Source organism: Meriones unguiculatus, chromosome 5 (genome assembly GCF_030254825.1).
Source record: "Meriones unguiculatus strain TT.TT164.6M chromosome 5, Bangor_MerUng_6.1, whole genome shotgun sequence".
Classification (NCBI taxonomy): domain Eukaryota; kingdom Metazoa; phylum Chordata; class Mammalia; order Rodentia; family Muridae; genus Meriones; species Meriones unguiculatus.
In genome coordinates this window covers 16,976,426-16,999,734 of record NC_083353.1, presented here as the reverse complement: position 1 = coordinate 16,999,734, position 23,309 = coordinate 16,976,426, and the positions used below count along the sequence as shown (strand labels likewise).

The following is a 23,309-nucleotide window of genomic DNA, read 5'->3' as shown; positions in this document are numbered from 1 at the left end:
AAATGCTTTTAAGAAGAAATTTGAAACATTTCATTCAAGCTACATAACGGTTCACCTAAAAGACAGGGGGAAAAAGAAGTATACACTGCTAAGAGGAGTAGATGGCTGAAAACAATCAAATTTAAGGTGAAATCAGTAAATTAGAAACAAATAAAACGATTCAAAGAATCAATTAAACCAAGAACTGGTTCTTTGAGAAAATCAACAAGATAGACATACCCTTGGCCAAACTAACTAAAAGACAGAGAGGTACTATCTAAATCAGCAAAATCAGAAGTGAAAAGGGGGACATAACAACAGACACTGAGAAAATCTGAACAATTAGTAGGTCTTACTTCAAAAGCCCATATGCCACAAAATTTGAAAATCTAGAAGAAATGGAAAATTTTCTTGATCTATTCCCCTTACCAAAGTTGAATCAAAAATAGATATATAAAGTATATAGTCCTTTTTCCCTTCAGGAAATATAAGATATCATCAAAGGTCTCCATTGCAAAAAAATTAAGTAAATAGTCCTACATCCCCTAAGGAAATAGAAGAGGTCATCAAAACTATTCCATCCAAAGAGCAGGCCAGTCAGATTATGTCAGAGGCAGTCCCTCTTCACATTACTATGTAACCCACTTGGAGACTGAGCTGCCATGGGCTACATCTCTGCAGGGGTTCTAGGTTATCTCCATGAATAGTCCTTGATTGGAGTATGAGTCTCTGGGAAGTTCCCTGTGTTCAAATTTAATTGTTCTGTTGCTCTCTTTGTGGAGGCCCTGTCCTCTCCAGCTCTTACTATTTCCCACTTCTTACATAAAATTCCATTCACTCTGCCCAACAGTTGGCCATCAGGCAGCCATGATCATTCAGGCCTTTACAGCCATTGAAGCAGGACAGTCTCCCCAAGCATGGTTGGGGGTGAGGGTGGGGCTGGGAGGGGAGGAGGGAGGGGAATATGGAGGGATACAAAAGGAATAAAGTGTAATTAATAAAAAAACAAAAAACAAAAAACTATTCCATCCAGAAAAAGCACTGGGCCAGATGGTTTCAGTGGAGAATTCTACCAGACCTTCAAAGAAGAGCTAACACCAATACTCTTCAAACTATTCCACAAAAGAGAAACAGAAGGAACATTACCAAACTCAATCTGTGAAGCCACAGTCATCTTGATATATAAACCTCACAAAGACCCAAGAAAGATGGAGAATTTCAGGCCAATCTCTTTTATAAACACTGATGCACAAATACTCAACAAAATACAAATAGAATTCAAGAACATATCAAAGATATTATCCACTAGGATAAGTAGGATTCATCCCAGGTATTCAGGGATGGTCCAATAAATGGAAATCAGCCAAAGAAACAAACTGAAAGAAAAAAAAAGAACATAATAACCTGCTTTGAGTTTGAAAAAGCATTTGAGAAAATGTTACATTAGTTTATGTTTTAAGACTTAGAAAGACCAGGGACACAAGACACTTACCTAAACATAGTAAAGGCAATATAGAGCATGCCTATAGCCAACATTAAACTAAAGGGAGAGAACTAAAATCAATACCACTAAAATTGAGGACAGGCAAGGCTGTCCAGTCTCCATATATCTTTAACATAGTTCTTGAAATCTAGCTTGATTAAGAAAACAATGATAGGAGATCATGGGGACTCAGTTTGGAAAGGAAAAAGTCAAAGTATCACTATTTGCAGATGGTATGACAGTATACATGAGTGACCAAAAAATTCTACCAGGGAACTCTTATAGCTGATAAATACCTTCAACAATGTGGCAGGATATAAAATTAATGCAAAGAATTGGCACCCATCTGTATACAAAAGACAAATGTGCTGAGAAAGAAATTAGGGATACAACAACTTTTGCAATAGCCAAAAAGGATGTAAAGTACCATGGTGTAACTCTAACCAAGAAAGTCAAAGACTTGTATGAAAAAAAAGTTCTAGTCTCTGAAGAATTAAAAGAAGATATCAGAAAATGGATAGATCTCCAATGCTAATAGCCTGTTAGGATTAACGTAGCAAAAATGGCCACTTTACCAAAAGCAATCTACAGATTCAATGCAATTCCCATCAAATTACCAACACAATTCTTTACAGACCTCAAAAGAAAAATTCTCAACTTCATATGGAGTAACAAGAAATCCAAAATAGCTTTAATGATCCCCTAAAATAAAAATCTTTTGGGGGATTCTTCATTCCTGATATTAAGCTATATAATAGAACAAGTATAAAAAAAACAAAAAACTGCATGGTATTGGTGTAGAAACAGAATGGTGTATTATTGGAGTCGTATAGAAGACCAAGAAATATACCCATACATTTATGGATATCTGAGTTTTTACAAAGATGCCAAAACTTTACACAATGCAAAAAAAAGACAACATCTTCAACAAATGGTGCTTGGCTAACTGGTTGTTTTCATGTAGAAAAATTTAAATAGATCCATACTCTTCACCCCGCACAAATCTAAAGCTCAAGTAGATCAAAGATCTCCATGTCAAACTAGACAGACAAAATCTGTTAGAAGAAAAAAATGGGGAAGAGCCTTAAATTCATTGGCACAGGAGTCACCTTCCTGAAGAGAACACCAACAGCACAGGCTCTAAGATCAACAATCAATAAATGGGACATTGTGAAACTGAAAAGATTCTGAACACCAAAGGACACTGTTGTCAGAACAAAATGACAGCTTACAAATTGGGAAAGGATCTTCACCGACTCTATATCTGACAGGGGGCTAATATCCAGAATATATAAAGAAATTAAGAAGTTACACAGCAACAAATCAAGAATCCAATTAAAAAATGGGGTATTGAGCTAAACAGAGAATTCTCAATGGAGGAATACTGAAATGCAGAGAAACACGTAAAGAAATGTTCAATGTCTTTAGTCATCAGAAAAATGCAAATCAAAATGACCCTCAAATTTCCCCTTACACCCATCAGAAAGGCTAAGATCAAAAACTCAAATGACAAAACATGTTAGAAAGGATGTGGAGAAAGCTAAAGTCTCCTCCATTCCTGATGGGAATGTAAACTTGTACAACTTTGGAAATCAATCTGGGTCATTCTCAAACAATTAGGAATAGTGTTACCTCGAGATTCAGCTATACCACTCCTAGGCAGTATGCAACAAGGACATTAGTTCAACCATGTTTGTATCTGCTTTTTTTGTAATAGCCAGAAGCTTGAAACTATTCAGATGTCCCTCAAAGGAGGAATGGATATAGAAATTGTGGTACATTTACATAATAGAATACTAATCATCATTAAAAATAAGGAAATTATGATATTTGCATGCAAATGGTGAGATCTATAAAAGATCATCCTGAGTGAAGTATCTCAGAAGCAGAAAGACATACGTGGTATATACTCACTTATAAGTTGATATAAGACATATAACATAGGATAAACATACTAAAATCTGTACACATGAAGAAGCTAAGCAAGAAGGAGGACTCTGGGTAAGATGCTCGCTCAATCTTCATTCAGAAAGGCAAATGGGACAGATATCGGAAGAGTGAGAAAACAAAACAGGACAGGAGCTTACCACAGAGGGCCTCTGAAAGACTCAATCTAGCAAGGTATCAAACATATGCTGAGACTCATAGCCAAACTTTGGGCAGAGTGCGGGGAATCTTATGAAAGAAGGGGGAGATAAAACGACCAACAAAGCCATAAAAACTGAGCCCTGGGTGCCCTAAAAAGAATGATATACCAACCAAGGACAATGCATACAGAGGACCTAAAACCCTGCCTCAGATGTAGCTCATAGGCTCATTCTCCAAGTGGAGTCCCTAGTAAGGGTAGCAGGGAATTTTTTCTGGCATGAACTAGGTGGTAGGCTCTCTGATTACTTTCCCTGGAGGGTACAGGCTTGCCAATCCACAGAGGAAGACAAAGCAACCAATCCTGATTAGATGTTATTGTCTAAGGTCAGATAGAGGAGAAGAACCTCCCCTATCAGTGGATTAGGGGAGGGGTATAGAAGGAGCAAAAGGAGGTGAGAAGGGTGGAATTGGGAGGAGACAAGGGGGGGCACATTTGGGATACAATTAAATAAATTGTAAGAAATGATAAGAATAAAGAAGAGGAAAACAAAAGAGCGAAGCCAAGAATATATTCTGTGGAAATTTTAAGAGTCATTAATTTAAACCTGTGACCAGAGCAGCTTTAATCTCACAACAAAGGTAAACCCAACAGAAACTAACAAGCATTTTCCGCACAACTTCATGGAATTGAAAGAGGGCTTTAAATGAGAGAATGGAAGGAGAATGGAACAAATTAGATTTCTTCATGAAATCATCCCTGTAGATCAACTCTCGTTAGCATGTTTAATTCCAGAAATTCATCTTCTATGGTAATTTAGAAATTAATAGTTTTTAAACTGGGTTTTGATGGTCTTGCCTGCACAGTAACTAGATTAAAAAAATCACTGCAGACGAGGGCACACAGCCTTTTTTAAATCAAGCAATAATTTTCTTCTTCTTTTTTTTAAAAAAAATATTTATTTTATTCACAATTTATTCATTATATATCCAGATTGAAGTCCCCTCCCTAAACTTCCCCATTCCCACCATCCACCCTCATCCCTTCCCCTAGTCCATTGAAAGGGGGAGTGCTCCAATATTGTCTTCTACCCGTAGCTTGTTAACTCTCATCAGGACTGCATAGATCTTCTTACTCCGTGGCCTTACAAGGCTGCATCATCATGTTCGAGTAATCAGAAAGCAGTCAGCTGAGTTCATGATAGAGGCAGCCCCTGCTCCCCTTACTCAGAGATCCACATGGACTTGTATAAAAAAAAATCAGTTCTCTGAAGAAAGAAATAAAAGAAGATAGTCAGAAAATGGAAATATCTCCCATGCTCATAGTTTGGCAGGATTAACTTAATAAAAATGGCATACCAAAACCTACCTATGGATTCAAGGCAATTCCCATCACATAACCAATACAATTCTTTACAGATCTTGAAAGAAAAATTCTCAACTTTATATGGAGTAACAAGGAACCCAGAACAGCTAAAACCATCCTGTACAGTAAAAGATCTTCTGGAGGTATCTCCATCCCTGATCTCAAGCTGTACTATAGATATCACTAATAAAAACTGCATGGTACTGGCATAGAAACAGCCTGGTGGATCAACAGAATTGAATAGAAACCCCAGAAATAAATCCACACACTTATGAACACCTGATATTTGACAAAAATTCCAAAACCATACGATGGGAAAAAAATATATCATCTTAAACGAATAGTGCTGGACTAAGTGGAAGTCCACAAATAGAAAAATGCAAATAGACCATTTATATCACTCTGCACAAAATTAAAGTTCAAGTGTATCAAAGACCTCAAAATAAAACCAGACACACTAAATCTTTTCTAAGAAAAAGTGTGGAAGAGCCTTGAACTCATTGGCACAGGAGACAATTTCCTGATCAGAACATCAAGGAATAATTTTATAAAGACCAGTAGATCACAACTTCAGAAAATGTTGCCATCAAAGAAAAAAAATTGAATGAACAAAAATGAATAAAATAGCAGAAATAAAAGCCTTGAAATTTTCATATCATCTAATAATGAAAAAATATATCAGAAGTAAATTATAGACACAGTATCACATACAAAGTACAAGAAACAGAAAATATATAAAGTATATAAAGTGTCATTACAAGGAGTGGAGATTAGCATGTGTACACCTAGAGCTGAGAAGACAGCAGAAGGAAGACTTTGAGTTTTGGTCCAGCTTTGGGTGCAAAGCAAGTTCTAGTCCAGAGAGATCTATGCAGAGACACAATCACTCAAATATGTGTCCCTCCCTTTGTGAGGGAGGGGAGCCCATGTCCATTTTCCCTTCTCACCACTGAGATACCATCTAGCCTAGACCCGTTCTAGACCTGTGTATGTTACCACAGTCTCTGTGAGTTTATATGTGCATTGGTCCTGCTGGGTCTGGAAGACACTGTTTCCTTGATGTCTTCCATCAGTTCTGGCTCACCAAATCTATCTGTTTCCTCTTCTGCAGAGTTTCCTGAGCCTGCCATGGAGGGCTTTAATGAAGACACTCCATTTAGGACAGAATTCTCCAAGGTCTCTCAGTTGTTTCACTTTGTCTACATGGAAGTCTCTATATTAGTTCCCATTTACTGCAGGAAGTAGCTTCTCTGGTGAGGGTTGAGTGAGAATCTAATCGACAGGTAGAAAAGAATGTCATTGGGAGTCATTTCCTTACTATGTCCCTTCAGCAAACCTATACAATTTTGGTTTCTCCTAGGTCCACGGCCTATCTAGTCTCAGGTTTTTGGGCACTGAACCGTCTCTGGCATGGGCTCCATCTCATGAAGTGAGCCTTAAATCCAATTAGAATATAATTGCTTAGTTCCAAATTCATTCTAGATCACAGGGTTTATAATAGCATTGGTGGTTACTTTTCTCCTCTGATGGAATGCAGAGTATCTTTCACTACAATAAACAGTAGTCAGAGGGGTAAAGGCTCTCGTTAGAAACCAGTACAATTACTCCCTGTTCAGCAAGATTATGTGGTAAAGAAATAGGAAGGTAAGAAAGGGAAGAAATGCTTCTTATTATATATACATATATAAAGAAATCTTAATGGAATCAAAATAACAACAGAGACAAAACCTCAACTAGACCTCTTCCTCTTCCAAGTAAAACCTCCATTGACAAGTATGGGTTACAACCAAATGAGTTGTTGGTCACAGGGTCCCCACAGGAAAGTCCAAATAACTCTGGCTATTGTTGTCATCCCATAATTAAGGTAAGCTACTTTTGTAGATAAGTCTTGCTTCATGTTAGTACAGACTGAGGGGAGCCATGGCCTTTGAGTACCTCCCCCTCCACTAACACACACACACACACTTAACCTTGTTCTTTTGGCACTGTCATCATTTATTATGGTGGAAAGGGGACAGAATGTACTCATACAGTGCTTTAACCTAAAATGAAAACCTCTTTATTTATACGGTCTAACTGACATCATGAATTTGGAACATAATAGAAACTGTTCTGAACTTGTGTGAAAGAAATAATAATAGATCAACAAATTACAGATGAGCTAATTGCCTTATGTAAACACAGTGTCATCCAGGCAAAGCCTTAAAAGTGCCTTCAGCTACAGCATCCTCAGCCTGGTAATATGGAGGAAAAAAAAAAAAAGACACATTGTCCATTCTCTTTTAAATCAATAGATGTGAGTGAAGGTAACAAAAGTTCCAGGATATCAAAATCATGTGTTCTTTTGATGAGTAGTGTTTTTAGATGATTTTTTGTTGCTTTCAGATGCTTTTCTTTTTGACAGGAGATAGAAACCAAAGTATGCCATAAAAAAATTACTTCATCTGAATAGCTAGTAAAAAGGAATCATAAAACCAACTATAAATAATGGCAAAACTATGCAGACAAAGCAAGCAATATATTCTTCTGAAGGGAATGCACACTGTTACAGCCCCTGGGGATATCAATGTGGAGGAAGTTTAAGAAACATAGAACTACCATTTAATACATTTAATTCTGCACTAGGTATGTTCTTGAACAAATATAAACCAGAACAAAATAGGTATATCCTCATATCCATTTTTATTGTTGCACTATTTACAATAGTCTGAACTAAATCAACAAAGTATATATAAGCAATTGAGTAGATAATAAATGGAGGTGCACATGTGCAAAGAAAAAACCATACTCTGCGATAATTAAAATGGAAATCACATGTGTTAAAATTTTTTTGGCTTGATATATAGATTTCTTTCAGAACAAGCTCATTGCACATTTGAATTAGAATTTATTTTTCTGTGTGTGGGGATAGAGTTCAGCCACCTTCTCCTGGACCAAGCTGATTAGTAGTAGTCTTGAAATCTTCCACATCCTTTATGATTTTCTTAATGCATGCTCAGTCAGCATGTGTGAAATCCATTGGACAGGAAGGATCAGGCTTCTACTCATGAGTGGTTGAGTCAGGAATTTAATCAGAGTTGTAGCCTTTAACTAAGGCTCAAGAGAGACTCTATAAGAAAATGAAAAGAAAAAGAAAAACAAAGCAAAAAGGTTGCTCCAACATCCTTACTGGTCTTGATTGTGCAGATGAGAACGCAGCCATGATAATACCTTGAATGTGACCCTATTAGAAACCGAGAAAAGAGTCCAGACATACTCCACTATTCTATCAGGACATATTTGACATTCTAGTCTTTTCTATGGTGGTTTATTTGTTTTAAAGTGTTAACTAAAAGGATGAGTTATATGCACCTGTACTTTTGTTAACTCATTTCATATATTCTTTCTTTATCAGTTTTGTTTATCATTGGTTTATATTCCAGTTTGCTTTGACCCTGATCTCTTTGTAGATTTACATCTGTCATTTGACTCAGAAAGTGTATGTAATTACTAGTTGGTGTGTTTCTTGAGAAAACAAACAATTGGGTACAATTTTTTAGCCTTGTCCAACACTATGTGCATTTGTATTTCTGAGTTGGGCACACAAAGATCATTAAGAAATAATTTCTAATAATTTTTAATTTCTATAATTTGGTGGAGTCTTGATGGACTAAATTGTTATTTTTTTGTTTCTTTTTTTTCCCTTAATCCTCAACTATATGGTGTTTTCTGTCTTGCAGGGTTAGAAAAGATACTAATATATTCTTTCTCGCTAACATTGTCCATCTAGTCCTCTCATGACATCAACATTTTTCTGTGCTCTCACAATTCAGACACCACTTCTTTTTTCTATACATATAGTATTCTTTATTATCTTCGGAAGTGCTGTCTTCATGGTCATGGTCATTTCCTAATTTTGTGATTTTTCTGGTAATGTCCTAATTACTTCCTCAACTGAAACTTGAATTTTTCTGGGCATAGATAACTTATTTGGCAATTACCTATCAGGATCTACCATCAGGCACTACGAAAAATGGAAGACAGGAAAAAGGAAGGTAGGAAGGAAGGAATAAAGTCTCTTAATTTCAAGCAGCAGAGTTTGTAGTAATATGATACAGAGGAATACAAAGATAATATTTAGTCCTTTTTGGCATCTTCATATATAGGTTTTTCATACCAAAAGACATCAGTATGATTGGATCCAAAATTTTGTAAAGGGCTCTGCAAACTTTTTCATCATGTTTACAGGTGCAGCTGCTATCATGCAGAAGGGGGAAGTGTGCAGGGCCTGGGCTGTGTGTGGTACAGGCAGCTGCTGAGACTCTCAAGGAGGTTTGTGTTGGAGGCTGAAGCACTGTGGGAGGATCACTGTAAGTCTGTAGACAGTAATAAACTGCCAGGTCTTCAGCCTGCACACTGCAGATACTGAGAGTGAAATCTGTCCCAGTTCCACTGCCTGTGAAGCGATCAGGGACCCCAGTATCCCGAGTGGATGCATAGGAGATCAGCCACTTAGGGGATTGCCCTGGTTTCTGCTGGTACCAGAACAAGTAGTTCTTTTGGTTGCTGCTGTGTAAAAGGCTCTGACTGGACCTGCAGCTGACTGAGAGTTTCTCTCCCTCTGACACAGCCAGGGAGGATGGAGACTGAGTCATCAGAATGTGTGCACTGGCACCTACAATCAGAAATACACAATGAACATGCATATAGACAAAAACTCAGATTTTAAAACATGTGAAATTTGTATTTAATGTCTTTGTACTCTCATTTTGTCAGAGTGTTATTATTTAATAATACTCTGGCACCCTCTCTAAATATCTTATTATAAATAGGTGACTCTGCAAAGATTATAAATAATATTTTTAATTTCTCACCAGACACCCAAAACAGCAGGGATATGAGGACCTGGGTCAGTGACTTCATCTTGCTCCCTATGCTCTCTGATCCAGTTCAGTTGTCACTGCAAAGGCTGGATTATAAATTCTCAGCAGGTGGGCTGGACTGCAGAGGGCCCATGCAAAACAGTCAGCAAATGCATAAGCAAATGCCTTCGAAGTGTCTGTGAGTGTAGCTGGTGTCAATCAACAGTCAAAAATACTATTACAGGAAGCATGAGCAATCACTGAAAAAGATTGTCTTAGAGCTCTTAAACAGAAAAGTACTAGGTGCTCTAACAGCAGATCTGGGTTAAAATCAGAGACATGGTGAACAGTAAGTCTCTCCAGAAAGTGGTACAGCCATCCTAATCTACTTAATGATTTTACAGAGAACAATAGAACACTATGTCAGCGATTGTTGGCATCCAAAGTGTGTAAAAATGTTTGCCTTAGTATAAAAAAGATAAAAGAAACCTCAGAAGCTGCCAGGAACTCTTATTGTTGAACTCTGAAAGTATATATAAAAAGTAAATTGTAAAGCCAGAATCATGTGTAAAGTGTAATAGAAAAATAAATAAATGAAATATCATGGCAAGGAGTGGAGGTTCGCATCTGTACTCCCAGAACTGGGGACACAAAAGCAGGAGACTCATGAGTTTGAGGACATCCTGGAGAACATAACAACTTCTGGGCCAATCTAATCTATACATAGAGACAATATCTCAAAAATATGTATCATTAATCACCTGATCATAAGGCAGCTCCTGGCATTATCAACCAATGCAAATTATTTATCTGATGTTAATGTGCTGGGGTTATTAATATTTACTATTTATATTTTATATTAATTTTTATTTTATTAGTTACAATTTATTCACCATGGCATCCCCCCTGTAGCTCCCTACCTTCTCCCCTCCCAATCCAAGCCTCTCTCCCCCTTCTCCACGCATGCCCCTCCCCGAGTCCACTGTTATGTGAGGTCCTCTTCCCCTTCCTTCTGATCTTAGTCTATCAGGTCTCATCAGGATTGGCTACATTGTCTTCCTCTGTGTCCTGGTAAGGCTGCTCCCCCGATAGGTGAAGGTGACAAAAAGAGCATGCCAATCAGTTTATGTCAAAGACAGTCCTTGTTCCCATTACTATGGAACCCACTTGGACACTGAACTGCCATGTGCTACATCTGTGCAGGGGTTCTAGGTTTTCTCCATGAATGTTCCTTGGTCAGAGTATCAATATCAGAAAAGACACCTGTGCATAGTTTATTTGGATCTGATGCTTTCCTTGTGTAGCTCCTGACATCTCCAGGTCTTACTATTTCCAACTTCTTTCATAAGATTCCCTGCACTCTGCCCAATAGTTGGCCATAAGTCTCAGCATCTGCTTTGATGTCCTGCAGGGTAAAGCTTCTCAGAGGCCCTCTCTGGCAGTTTCTCCTCTTATTCCCTGTTTTGTCCCTCCTCAGATGTCCATCCTCTTTGCCTTTCTGAGTGGGGATTGAGCAACTTAGCCAGAGTCCTCCTTGATTAGTTTCTTACGTGTACAGATTTTAGTATGTTTATCCTATTATATGATTAGATATTAGATATTATATGTCTAATATCTGCTTATGAGTGAGTATATACCCTGTGTGTCTTTCTGCTTCTGTGACACCTCACTCAGAATGATCTTTTCCAGTTCCCCCCATTTACCTGCAAATTTCATGTTCTCCTTGGTATTTATTGCTGAGTAATATTCCATTGTGTAGACTTACCGGAATTTCTGTCATTTGAGGAGATGTTTCCAGGTTCTGGCTATTACACTTAAAGCTGCTACAAACATGGTTTAGCAAATATCCTTGTTGTGTACTTGAGCATCTTTTGGATATATGACTAGGAGTGGTATAGCTGGATCTTCTTGATTCTGGATCAACATTTTTCTACATGTAAACATCCAGTTATAACGGCACCATTTGTTGAAGATGCTATTTTTCCATTGTATGATTTTGGCATCTTTGTCAAAGATCAGGTGTCCATTATTGTGTGGTTTTATTTCTGGGTTTTCTATTTGATTCCATTGAACCACCATTCTGTTTCTATGCCAGAACCATGCAGTTTTTATTACTGTTGCTCTATAGTTTAGCTTAAAATCAGGGATGGAGATACCTGCAGAAGATCTTTGGTTTTAGAGGATTGTTTTAACAATTCTGGGTTTCTTGTTATTCCATATGAAGTTGAGAATTTTTCTTTCAACATATGTAAAGAATTATGTTGGTATTTTGATGGGAATTGCGTTGAATCTGTAGATTGATTTTGGTAAGATGGCCATTTAACAATATTAATGCTGCCAAGCCATGAGCATGGGAGATCTTTACATTTTCTGGTATCTTCTTCTAATTCTTTCTTCACAGACTGGATTTTTTTTTTCATTCAAGTCTTTGACTTTCTTGGTTATGGTCACAGCAAGATACTTTATGTCCTTTGTGGCTATTGTGAAGGGTGTTGCTTTCCTAATTTCTTTCTCAGTCCTTTTGTCTTTTGTATACAAATGGTTAATGATATTTTTGAGTTAATTTTTTATCTAGCCACTTTGCTGTAGGGGTTCCCTGGTAGAATTTTTGCTGTCACACTGGTATACTATCATATCATCTGCAAATAGTGATATTTTGACTTCTTCCTTTCTGATTTATATCCCCTTCAATTGTCTTATTGCTCTAGCAAGGACTATGTTGAACTATGTTGAAGAGATACGGAGAGAGTGGGCAACCTTGCCTTTTCCCTGATTTCAGTGGGATTGATTTAAGTTTCTCTCCATTTAGTTTGATGTTGTCTATAGGCTTGCTGTATATTGCCTTTACTATGTTTAGGTACGTGCCTTTGTCCCTGATATCTCCAATACTTTAAACATGAATGGATGTTGGATTTTGTCAAATGCTTTTTAGGCATCTAAGGATATTATTATGTTTTTTTTTCCGTTGGTTAATATGGTGGACCACATTGATGGATTTCCGTATATTGAACCCCCCCTGCATACCTGCGATGAAGAATACTTTGTCAGAGTGGATGATATCTTTGATGCATTCTTGTATTCAGTTTGCAAGTATTTTGTTGAGTATTTTTGCATCAATGTGCATAAGGGAGATTAGCCTCAAATTCTCTTTCTTTGTTGGGTCTTTATGAGGTTTCGGTATACAGGTGAATGTGGCTTCATAGAATGAGTTTGATAGTGTTCCTTCTGTTTCTATTTTATGGAATAGTTTGCAGAGAACTAGAGTTAAAGCTGTTCATTGAAGGTCTGGTAGAATTCTGAGCTGAAACCATGTAGTTCTGGACTTTTTTTGGATTGGAGACTTTTGATGACTGGTTCTATTTCCTTAAGGGATATAGGACTATTTAATTGATTTACCTGGTCTTGATTCAGCTTTGGTAAGTGGAATTGATCAAGAAAATTGTCCATTTCATTTAGATTTTCAAATTTTGTGGCATATAGACTTTTGAAGTAAGTCCTAGTGATTGGATTTCCTCAGTGTTTGTTGTTATGTCTCCCTTTTCATTTCTGATTTTGTTTATTTGGATGGTGTCTTTCTGCCTTTTAGTTAGTTTGGCTAAGCGTTTGTCTATCTTGTTAATTTTTTCAAAGAACCAGCTCTTGGTTTCATTGATATTTTGAATTGTTTTATTTGTTTCTAATTGATTGATTTCAGCATTGAGTTTGATTATTTCCAGCCTTCTACTTCTTTGTGGTGTGTCTGATTCTTTTTCCCCCCCCAGGGCTTTTATGTCAGCCATTAAGGTGCTTGAATGAGCTGTCTCGAATTTCTTCTTGAAGGCACTTAGTGCTATGAACTTTTTTCTTACTGCTTTCACTCTGTCTACAAATTTGGGTATGTTGTGCCTTCATTTTCATTGAATTCTAGGAAGACTTTAATTTCTTTCTTTATTCCTTCCTTGACCCAGCTGTCATTTAGTACAAGTTGTTCAGTTTCCATGTGTGTGTAAGCTTTTTGCTATTTCTGTTGTTGGTGAGATCCAGCTTTAATCCATGTTGATCAGAGAGGATACAGGGGATTATTTCAATCTTTTTGTATTTGTTGAGGCTCTCTTTGTGACTAACCATATAGTCTATTTTGGAGAGGTTCCATGAGGTGCTGAGAAGAAGGTAAACTCTTTTGTGTTTTGGTAAAACATTTTGTAGATGTCTGTTAGGTTTTATTTGATTCATGACCTCTTTAGAGTCATTGTTTCTTTGTTCAGTTTCTGTTTTGTTGACCTGTATTTTGTTGAGAGTGGGGTGTTGAAGTTCCCAGTATTAATGTTTTGAGATCTATGTGAGGTTTCATTTTTATTAATGTTTCTTTTATAAATGTGGGTGCCCTTTTATTTGGGGTATAGATGTTCAGGATTGTGATGTCTTCCTGGTGGAATTTTCCCTTGATGAGTATGAGGTGTTCTTCTCCATCTCCTTTGATTAATTTTGTTTGAAAGTCTATTTTATTAGATATTAGAACGACTAATCCTGCTTATTTCTTGGGTACATTTTTTTTTGGAAAACCGTATTCCAGCCATTTACAATCAGGTAATGTTTATCTTTGTGACTTAGGTGTATTTCTTGTATGCAACACATTTTTGGGTCTTGTTTATGCATTCATTCTGTTAGTCTCTGTCTTTTTATTGGAGAATTGAGTCCAGTTCTCTCTCTGTTGAGAGAGATTAATGACCTGTCACTGTCAGATTTTGATGTTGGCTGTGGTAGCAAGTTTGTGTGCTTGGTTACTTTTTGTTTTGCTGTAGTGAGGTTAATTATTTCCTTTGTTTTCTTGAAAGTAGTTAGTTTTCTTAGTTTGTATTTTTCTTCTACTGTCTTCTGTAATGGTGAATTTGTATGTAGGTATTGTTGAAATTTGTTTTTGTCATTGAATACCTTTTTTTCTCCCTCTTTGTGGACTGAGAGTTTTGTTAGATATAGTAGCCTGGGCTGACATCTCTGTTCTCTTAGGACCTGCATGATATCCATCTAGGCCCTTCTGGCTTTCATAGACTCTGTTGAGAAGTCAGGTGTGATTCTGATTGGTTTGCCATTATATGTTACTTGGCCTTTTTCGATTATAACTTTTAGTATTTTTTCTTTGTTCTGTATACTTATTGTTTTGATTATTATTATGTGGCAGGAGGATTTTCTTTTTTGGTCTAATTTATTAGGTGTTCTGTAGTCCTCTTGTATTCTTATAGGCATTTACTTTAAGTTGGGGAAATTTTCTTCCATGATTTGTTGAAAATATTTTCTGGGCCTTGGAGGAGGGAATCTTCTTTTTCCTCTATTTCTATTAGTCTTCGGTTTTGTCTTTTATGTTTTCTTGAATTTCTTGGATGGTTTGTGTCAGGAATTTTTTAGACTTATTTTCTTTGATGGACATATCGATTTCTTCCATTGTATCTGTAAATTTAGTGAGCTGCTGCTGTAACCTGGGTGCCCTGAATTTTGGTCAGTTTAGTTAGGGATAACTGGTTGCCCCTTGGAGCAGTATCTGGGGGTTGATCTCAGGGATCCCAGGCTTCTGTAGGTCTAGGTTAGAGCTCTGTGCCCTAGTACTCAAGCAGTAATCTGTGATGGGTGATCAGCACTCTCATTCAGAGGCTAGAGTCTGGAACTCCCAGTCTCTGGAGTTTTGGTGCCCACAGTTCAGCCTGGGAAGGTGATCAGGACACTCAGGCATATGGTTCTGGTCTGGCAACCAAGTTCCTGTGATACCCAGGAACTCTTCTGGGTTCTGGATATCTGACATGAGAGTGGACCCGAATGATTCCCACATTGTGTTATTTCCTCTCCCTTGGGAAACATAGCTGCTGGTGTTTTAGGGCTCAGAGTTCAGACTTGGTCACTGTAATGACATTGGTGTCCTGCTCCTCAGACACAGTGTACTCCTGGCTCTGATATCTTGGATTCCCCTGCAGAAGTTATTTCTACACCTGCTGTATACCTAAATCAACACACAGAGACTAGAATTTATTTATTTAATCTAGAACACAATACTGGGTAATAGTTACTCCATATTAAACCTCCGGCATAATTTTCTACCATTCAGATTTCACCCATTATACTTGCTTTTAGTCATAGTTTAAGTCTCCTTCAATCTCTCCTCTCCCACTGTTCCCACTCCTAGCTTCCTTCTCTTCCTCTCTCTTTCTTCTCCTCTCATCAGGACCAGGATGTCATACCCTATTGTCTCCATTGCAAAGCATTGGCTGGTCATTTATTTGAAAATACAGTGAACAGATGTTGCATGTTTACACAAACTTGAGACAGGTGATGCTTAGAATAAACATCACAATGCAATGTTCTGTTTGAAACCAGAGAGTGGGTTAGAGAAATCAGCATTTGAATGAAAAAGGGTAAATTGCATACATTCCAAAAGAAATTTATACCAACACCTCACTCAGGGTGATCTTTTCTAGTTCCTACCATTTGCCTGCAAATTTCATGATGTCCTTGTTTTGAATTGCTGAGTAGTATTCCACTGTTTAAACGTACCACAATTTCTGTATCCATTCCTCTGTTGAGGGACATCTGGGTTGTTTTCAGATTCTTGCTCTTACGAATAAATATGGTTAATAAATAAATAAATATGCTACAAATATGGTTGAGCAAACTGTATACTTGTGCATATTTTGGATATATGATTAGGAGTGGTATAGCTGGATCTTGAGGAACCACTATTCCCAATTGTCTGAGAAAGCACCAGATTGATTTCTCAAAGTGGTTGTACATTTTAATCAGAACTTATTTTTCTGTGTTTAGGGATATGGTTCAGCCCACTTATCGTGGTCCAGGCTGATTAGCAGTAGTCTTGAAATCATGGACATCCTTGATGATTTTCTTAATGCATGCTCCAATAGCAACTGTGAAAACCTTTGGACAGGAAGGATCAGGCTTCTACTCATGACAAGTTGAGTGGTTGAGTCAGGGCTTTCACAGAGTCACAACCTTTTGACTAAGTTTCAAGGGAGACCCTATTGCAAAATGAAAAGAAAGAGAAAAATGATTGTACCAACATCCTCAGTAGTCATGCAAGAAAATTTTCTTGAGTAGGCAGATGAGAATGCAGCCTTGAAAATACCTTGACTAAGGCCTATGTGAGCCAGAGAAAAGGATCTAGCCATACCATCTTACTATATCAGGACATATCTGATCTTCTATGACTTTTTTATATTGGTTTATTTTTTATAAAATTTGCACCCAAAAGTGTGGGGTGTATGCATTTGTACTTTTGTTGACTCATTTCATGTATTGTTTTCTTTATCAGTTTCATTCATCATTGGCTTATATTCTCCAGTAGCAGATATCAGAAGAGCTCTGCCAGCTTGCTTTGGTCCCCATTCTCTTGGTAGATTTACTTTCGTCTTTTGACTCTAGGCATGTGTATGTCATTATCAGTTCATGTGTTTCTTGAGAAAAGAGACAATTGGGTACAATTTTTTAGCCTAGTTAACAATATGTGCATCTTTATTTCTGAGTTGGGCTAACATAAAGTTATTAAGAAGTTTTTTTTTAATTTCTATAATTTGGGGGGTCTTGGTGGACTAAATTGTTATTTGTTTATTTTTTTTTCTTTCTCCCTACTCCTCAACTATATTTGAGTTTTATGTCTTCTGAGGTTGGACAAGATACTGATATGTCTTTTCCTGTTACCTATTATCAATGTATTCTGGTCATGACATCAACATTTTTCTGTGCTCTCACAGTTGAGACACACTTTCTTTTTTTCTATATGTATAGTATTTTTAGAGTATCTTCTGTAATGCTGTCATCAAGGTCATGGACATTTCCTAAGTTTGTGATTATTTTGTAATGTCCTTATTACACCCTCAACTTAAAATACAAATTTTCTGGACATAGCTAACTTATTTAATAGCTCCTTACAATCAGTATCTGAAATATATTATTCTATACTTTTTACATCTTGCTTATTTTTGCCTATTTATCATTAGCCTTCCACCTACCTTTGATTGAATGATTTTTGTGTGTCTTTTTCTGTAATTTGTCACTTTATGAGTACATTTTATGAGTACATTTTCACCCCAAATTTTACCTATGTCAGTACTTTTGAGTTGAATTCTTGAGGGAATTATGATCCTTTGGCATCATTATTAGTGACTTGACTTTTTATGAGCTTGTGTTTTGTAGTATGATTTATATCTATTGGTTTAAGTACCATTTTTGGTTAATTTGTCATTTTTCTAAATTTAGTGACCTACTCTCAAGGGTTCCCTGACCACAACCACTCAGAGAACCACTAGTTTTAAGATATCTGGAGATCTCCAGCAATTTAATGTAGTCTGTAACACACCTGTTTCCTGCCATACCTCCAAATTTGATGTTAAATAAGTTCTTCATCAAAATATGGACAGTCTGACCTTTCTCTGATTCTACTTAAACTCGTAATCTTTAAGGCTGGCAGCCTTTCTACTTGGAGCCACTTGTCACAAAACCTGAAAAGGAGAGGAGCCTTGGATTTGAACCCTGAACCTCCAGAAATAAGGCCTGATGCCTTCCCAACTGGACTTTTTGAATTTTGGCTCTTAAGCGGCAGGAGCCACTATGTGGCAAAGGCCTTCTATTTTTTTTTTGTTGTTGTTTTTTAACAATTTTTTATTCCTTGAATTTTTTTTCACTTTTATTTTTTATAAGAATTTATTTGCTTTGTTTCCCCACTGTAGCCTCATCCCTCTCCTGCTTCCATTTCCTCCAGGCCTCTTCTCTCTCATGCCCCTACCCTAGTCCACTGATAGAGAGGTCCTCCTCCTCTTCTATATGACCCTAGCCAATCATGAGGTCTCATGAGGACTGGCTGTATCCTCTTCCTCTGTGGCCTGGCAAGGCTGCACAACAGGGGTGGTGATCGAAAGAGTCAGCCACTGAGTTCATGTCAGAGACAGCCACTCTTTTTTTTACTAGGAACCCACTTGGAAACTGAGAGGCATTTAGGCTACATCTGAGGAGGGTGTCTAGATCCTCTCCATGCATGGTCCTTGTGGAATATCTGTTTCTTCAGGCCCATTTGATAGTTTAATTAAAGAGGAACTCAGAGTTGGATAGGTATAAAATGAATACTGGATCTGTATGACTGTTATGAATATAAGAAGTTAATCAACAAGGAGGATCCTAAGAAAAATACTCAATCCTCATTCCGAAGGGCAAACAGGATAGACTTCAGAGGTGGAAGAAGACAGGGAGCAGGAACTTTCCACACAGGGCCTTGGAAAGACTCTACTGATCATGGAATCAAAGCAGATGCTGAGAATCATAGCCAGACTTTGGGCAGAGTGCAGGGAATCTTATAGATGAAGAAGGATATAGAAAGACTTGGAGGGTGCAGGAACGCTCCAAGGAGACCAGCAGAGTCAAGAAATCAGGGCTTCTATTTTTTAACACCAGGCTGTCCTAATTTTACTGACAAAGGGCTCCTGGCTTGTCCACTCTGGTTACTTACTTCCAAATGCTAGAGCCTGGCCATGAAGCATTTACTGCTTAGAAAGAAGGCCACGGCCAAGCTAAAGCCTGTTGGAACTAACTGTTCCACCTAGGAGAAACAAGTAGAACTGTAAAAAAGGAATCTCAGCCCACTTCTTTCATTGAAGCTAGCCTGCAAAGCAACATGCTGGAAGCCAGGAACTTGATTGCAGGAACTGAGAAGGGATTCTGGGCAGTTATAACTATTTACTGGGTCTGGAAGGGCATATCCTATCTTTGAGACATAGCTCAACACAGTGGATTCTCTGCCATAAAGTCCTCCCTAGGAAGCTGGCTCAATCAAAGCTCAATTGTCAGTGTTTGGAAAGCAAGGGGCAAATGGTTACCAGCTGGCAGAGGCTTGAGTTTCATTAAACCTATCACGATAGCATTGACCTTAACTAGCATCTCCTCTATAGAAACTGCAGCAAATACAGGCTGTTCTCTGGGAAATCTCATTCCTGATCAGCTGTTGTGGACATGTCCATTGTATCAGCCCAGCGTTCACACATATAGTCCTGTACGTATTGATACACACATTAGTAGACAAAACAGAAGAGGAGCTCATTACATACAAATTGTCATGCATTCATGTAACATATATACAAAAAAAAAACAAAAACCAAAAAACAAACAAACAAACAAAAAAAACAGATGGACACAGTTACATGTGAATACATGGTTAGGATAGTGCAGTGAAGTTCTTCACCGAGTTCATAAATCACACCACCAACAGGTTCCTCATGGGAGCTTTTAGGAGGGGAAGATGGTCAGGGTCTCAACGACTGTCTCTGGGAAAGGCAGGAAAGAGAGAGAGAGAAAGCAAGAGAGGAGAGGCAAGTCCTCTTATATGGTGATCTAGCTCATACAAAGAACTACCAGGTTGCAGGTGGTCAGTAGGTATTCAAAAGTCCCTGCCAATTCTGGAGGTGGCCTCAGAGATGTCCTGGTTCTCAGTTCCCCTGGGAGAAGGCCATAAGGATTCCTGCTTACAAAGCCCAACACACATACATATATACATACTTACATATTTACAAATTATTGATTAATCTAATTCCATTGGGCTTTAAGGTGTATTATATGAATTTATATGTATTTATACCCTTTTAACATACAGTCCTTACCTCAGAAGAATAATTGCCTCACAGCAATTAGCAGGATAATGGATTGCCTGGCATTTTAAACATATTGCATTCCAAAAAGTTCATGGTAGGTACAGAACAATAATAATTCATGTCATGTATAAATAAAGTCCATGCCATAGGCTATATGGCCAGACAATTGTTTGCATTTCTATGCATTAAGAGATTCTTTAAATATCTCTGGATTCACAAGCTCATCTAAGGTTTAAAACAATAATTTCTAGATGCCCTAATGCATATTGAGACCCACTGACCAAAAGGAATATTTATTTTGGGACAATAAATCTGTGTCAAGCCTACCCTCTCTCCAGTGAGATGTATGTACTTGGCATCTGGAGGCTCACAGGGGTTTTAATTTTAGCTATAAATTTCTATCAATTATCTAACTTCTTAATTTCTGACATTTGTTTAAATCAAAACAGGAAATGTATAAAATTATCATCAGACTCTATGAAATCATTAATTCATCTGAAGAGCAGTAAATTTTCATAAAGATCCTGTAGGAGATCTCCTTAACCAGGAGAGGTAAATACCCAAGGGATGACAGCAGTGAAACCTCTTTCATACCATGCCAGAGTTTTGAGAAATAGAGTAAAAGCAGCACAGAAAAACTGGGTGTCAGTTAGAGGAAGAAGTTCTAGAGGCACAATCCCTGCCTCAGATTTCACTCTATTGTAGACCTTGGGAAGAAAATAAAAACTATGTTGCCTTATAGAAATCTCAGAGATCTCCTGAATCCCTTTCCTTGAGTGCCTCCTGACATGAAAGAATAAACAGCAGGAAAGGGAAAGCAAAAGGTTAGTGCATATGGTCAAAATACATGATCTATTGGAAAGACATGGCTTTCATGAAATTATGTTCAATGAGTTAACACCCACAAAAGACTTTAAGGGGCAGTAAGATAACTCAAATGCAAAGACACTTTTTGCCAAGCCTGATGTCAAAGCTGAGTTTGATCCCCAGACACAAAACAGAAAAAGATTCAGATCTAAATTCTCCTCTGACCTCCACAAATATGTCATGTCCAATGTGTACCTATAAATATGCACACACAGACACACTCAAATGCATGCAGACATAGGTAATTAACTAAAATGTAATAAAAATTAAAATGCTTTATGGAAAGTAAATGAATAAGCAGCAGATGTGGGTACCACAAAGAAAGAAAGGAAGGAAGACAGGAAGGAAGGAAGGAAAGTACTATATAATCTAGAAAAAACAAGAAACATACTCTTTCTTAGTGCCTCTAAATAGAAATATTTTTTTCCATCACCATCACTATGATGGATATCAGAACTCCAATATTGTAAAAATAAAAAAAAATCTCTTATATTCAAACAGCAGAGTGTGTAGTAATGTGTTACAGAAGGAATACAAACATAAAACTGAGTCCTTTTTGCATATTCATATAAAGTATTTTCATAAAGAATACATAAGAATCGTTAAACCCATAATTTAGTAAGGGGCTCTGCAAAATTTTTCATCATGTTTTCAGGCACACCTGCTATAAGGAAGGGGGAAGTGTGCAGGACCAGGGCTGTGTGTGGTGCAGGCAGCTGGTGAGACTCTCAAGGAGGTTTGTGTTGGAGGCTGAAGCACTGTGGGAGGAGCACTAATACCCTGCTGACAGTAATAAAGTACCAGGTCTTCAGCCTGCACACTGCTGATGCTGAGAGTGAAATCTGTCCCAGATCCACTTCCTGTAAAGCAATCAGGGACCCCAATGTGCCAAGTGGATGCCCAGTAGATCAGCAGCTTAGGGGATTGCCCTGGTTTCTGCTGGTACCAGGAAAAAATTCTTTTGGTTGCCACTGTAATAAAGACTCTGACTGGACTTGCAGCTGATGGAGACCTTTTCTCCTGCTGACACAGCCAGGGAGGATGGAGACTGAGTCATCGCAATGTCTGCACAGGTACCTGCAATCAGGAACACACAATAAATACGAATATAGACACAAACACAGATTGTAAAACAGTTGAAATTTGTCATTTATCATCTTTGTACTATCATCTTGTCAGAGTTTTATTATCTAAGAAATATTGAGCCTGGCAGACTCTCAGTTTTTTGTCTACAAAGAAGTGACTCTGCAAAGATTGTAATGTTTTGAGTTTCTCACCTGACACCCAAAGCAGCAGGGATATGAGAACCTGGGTCTGTGAGTTCATCGTGCTCCCCCTGCTGTCTGATTCAGCTCAGTGTTCACTGCAAAGGCCTGGTTTATAAATTCTCAGCAATTGGGTTGGGCTGTAGGGGGTTTATGCAAAGCAGTCAGCAAATGCATAAGCAAATGCCTGCTCAGTGTCTGTGAGTGTAGATGGTGTCAATCAATAGTTAAAAATACTATTACAGAGAACATAAGCAATCACTGAATAAGAATGTCTTACAGCTCTCAAATAGAAAAGTACTAGGTGCTCTAACAGCAGATCTGGGTTAAAAATCCTAGACCTGTCGAAATCAAATGACTTCTGTAGAAACCTTAGTAGAGCTATCTCAGATTGACATACTGAGGGAAATTATAAGATATGTTCAAAAAATCAGAACAACAACAAAAGAAACAAAGTTATTAACATGCCATAAAAGAAAGAAAACATAGACGGAAGAAAAGATGAAAGGAAAAAAGAGAATTGAGGCTAAATGTGTTTAATATTACTCAGCTCCAAAGCCACTCTTGTACTGAAGATAGAGAACAGACATTTGGCCTCTATTTTCTGAGATAAACAAGGGACTAAGATGCAAAGCGTAGCGCAAAATTCACTGTGGAAATCCAGGTGAACATTAAATTAAGACTGAAATCAGAGCAACTTTAATCTCAGAGCAAAGGAAAACAAGTAGAAACATTCATGTCGCCTCCCCACAACTTCAGGAAATTGAAAGAGGGGTCTAACTATGAAGAAATGGAAGGCAAAAACATGTT

At 37.7% G+C, this 23,309-nt stretch overlaps 1 pseudogene and 1 gene segment (V, D, J or C); both read right to left on the bottom strand.

The window, feature by feature from the left end:
- Positions 1-34: 34 nt before the first annotated feature.
- LOC110540293 (immunoglobulin kappa variable 4-1-like) lies at positions 35-9,827 on the bottom strand. The segment is given in 3 exon segments: positions 35-55; positions 9,248-9,567; positions 9,767-9,827. Coding segments are annotated over 3 exon segments (390 nt in total).
- Positions 9,828-21,885: 12,058 nt separating this feature from the next.
- LOC110540290 (immunoglobulin kappa variable 4-1-like) lies at positions 21,886-22,581 on the bottom strand (annotated as a pseudogene).
- Between the last annotated feature and the right edge of the window lie 728 nt (positions 22,582-23,309).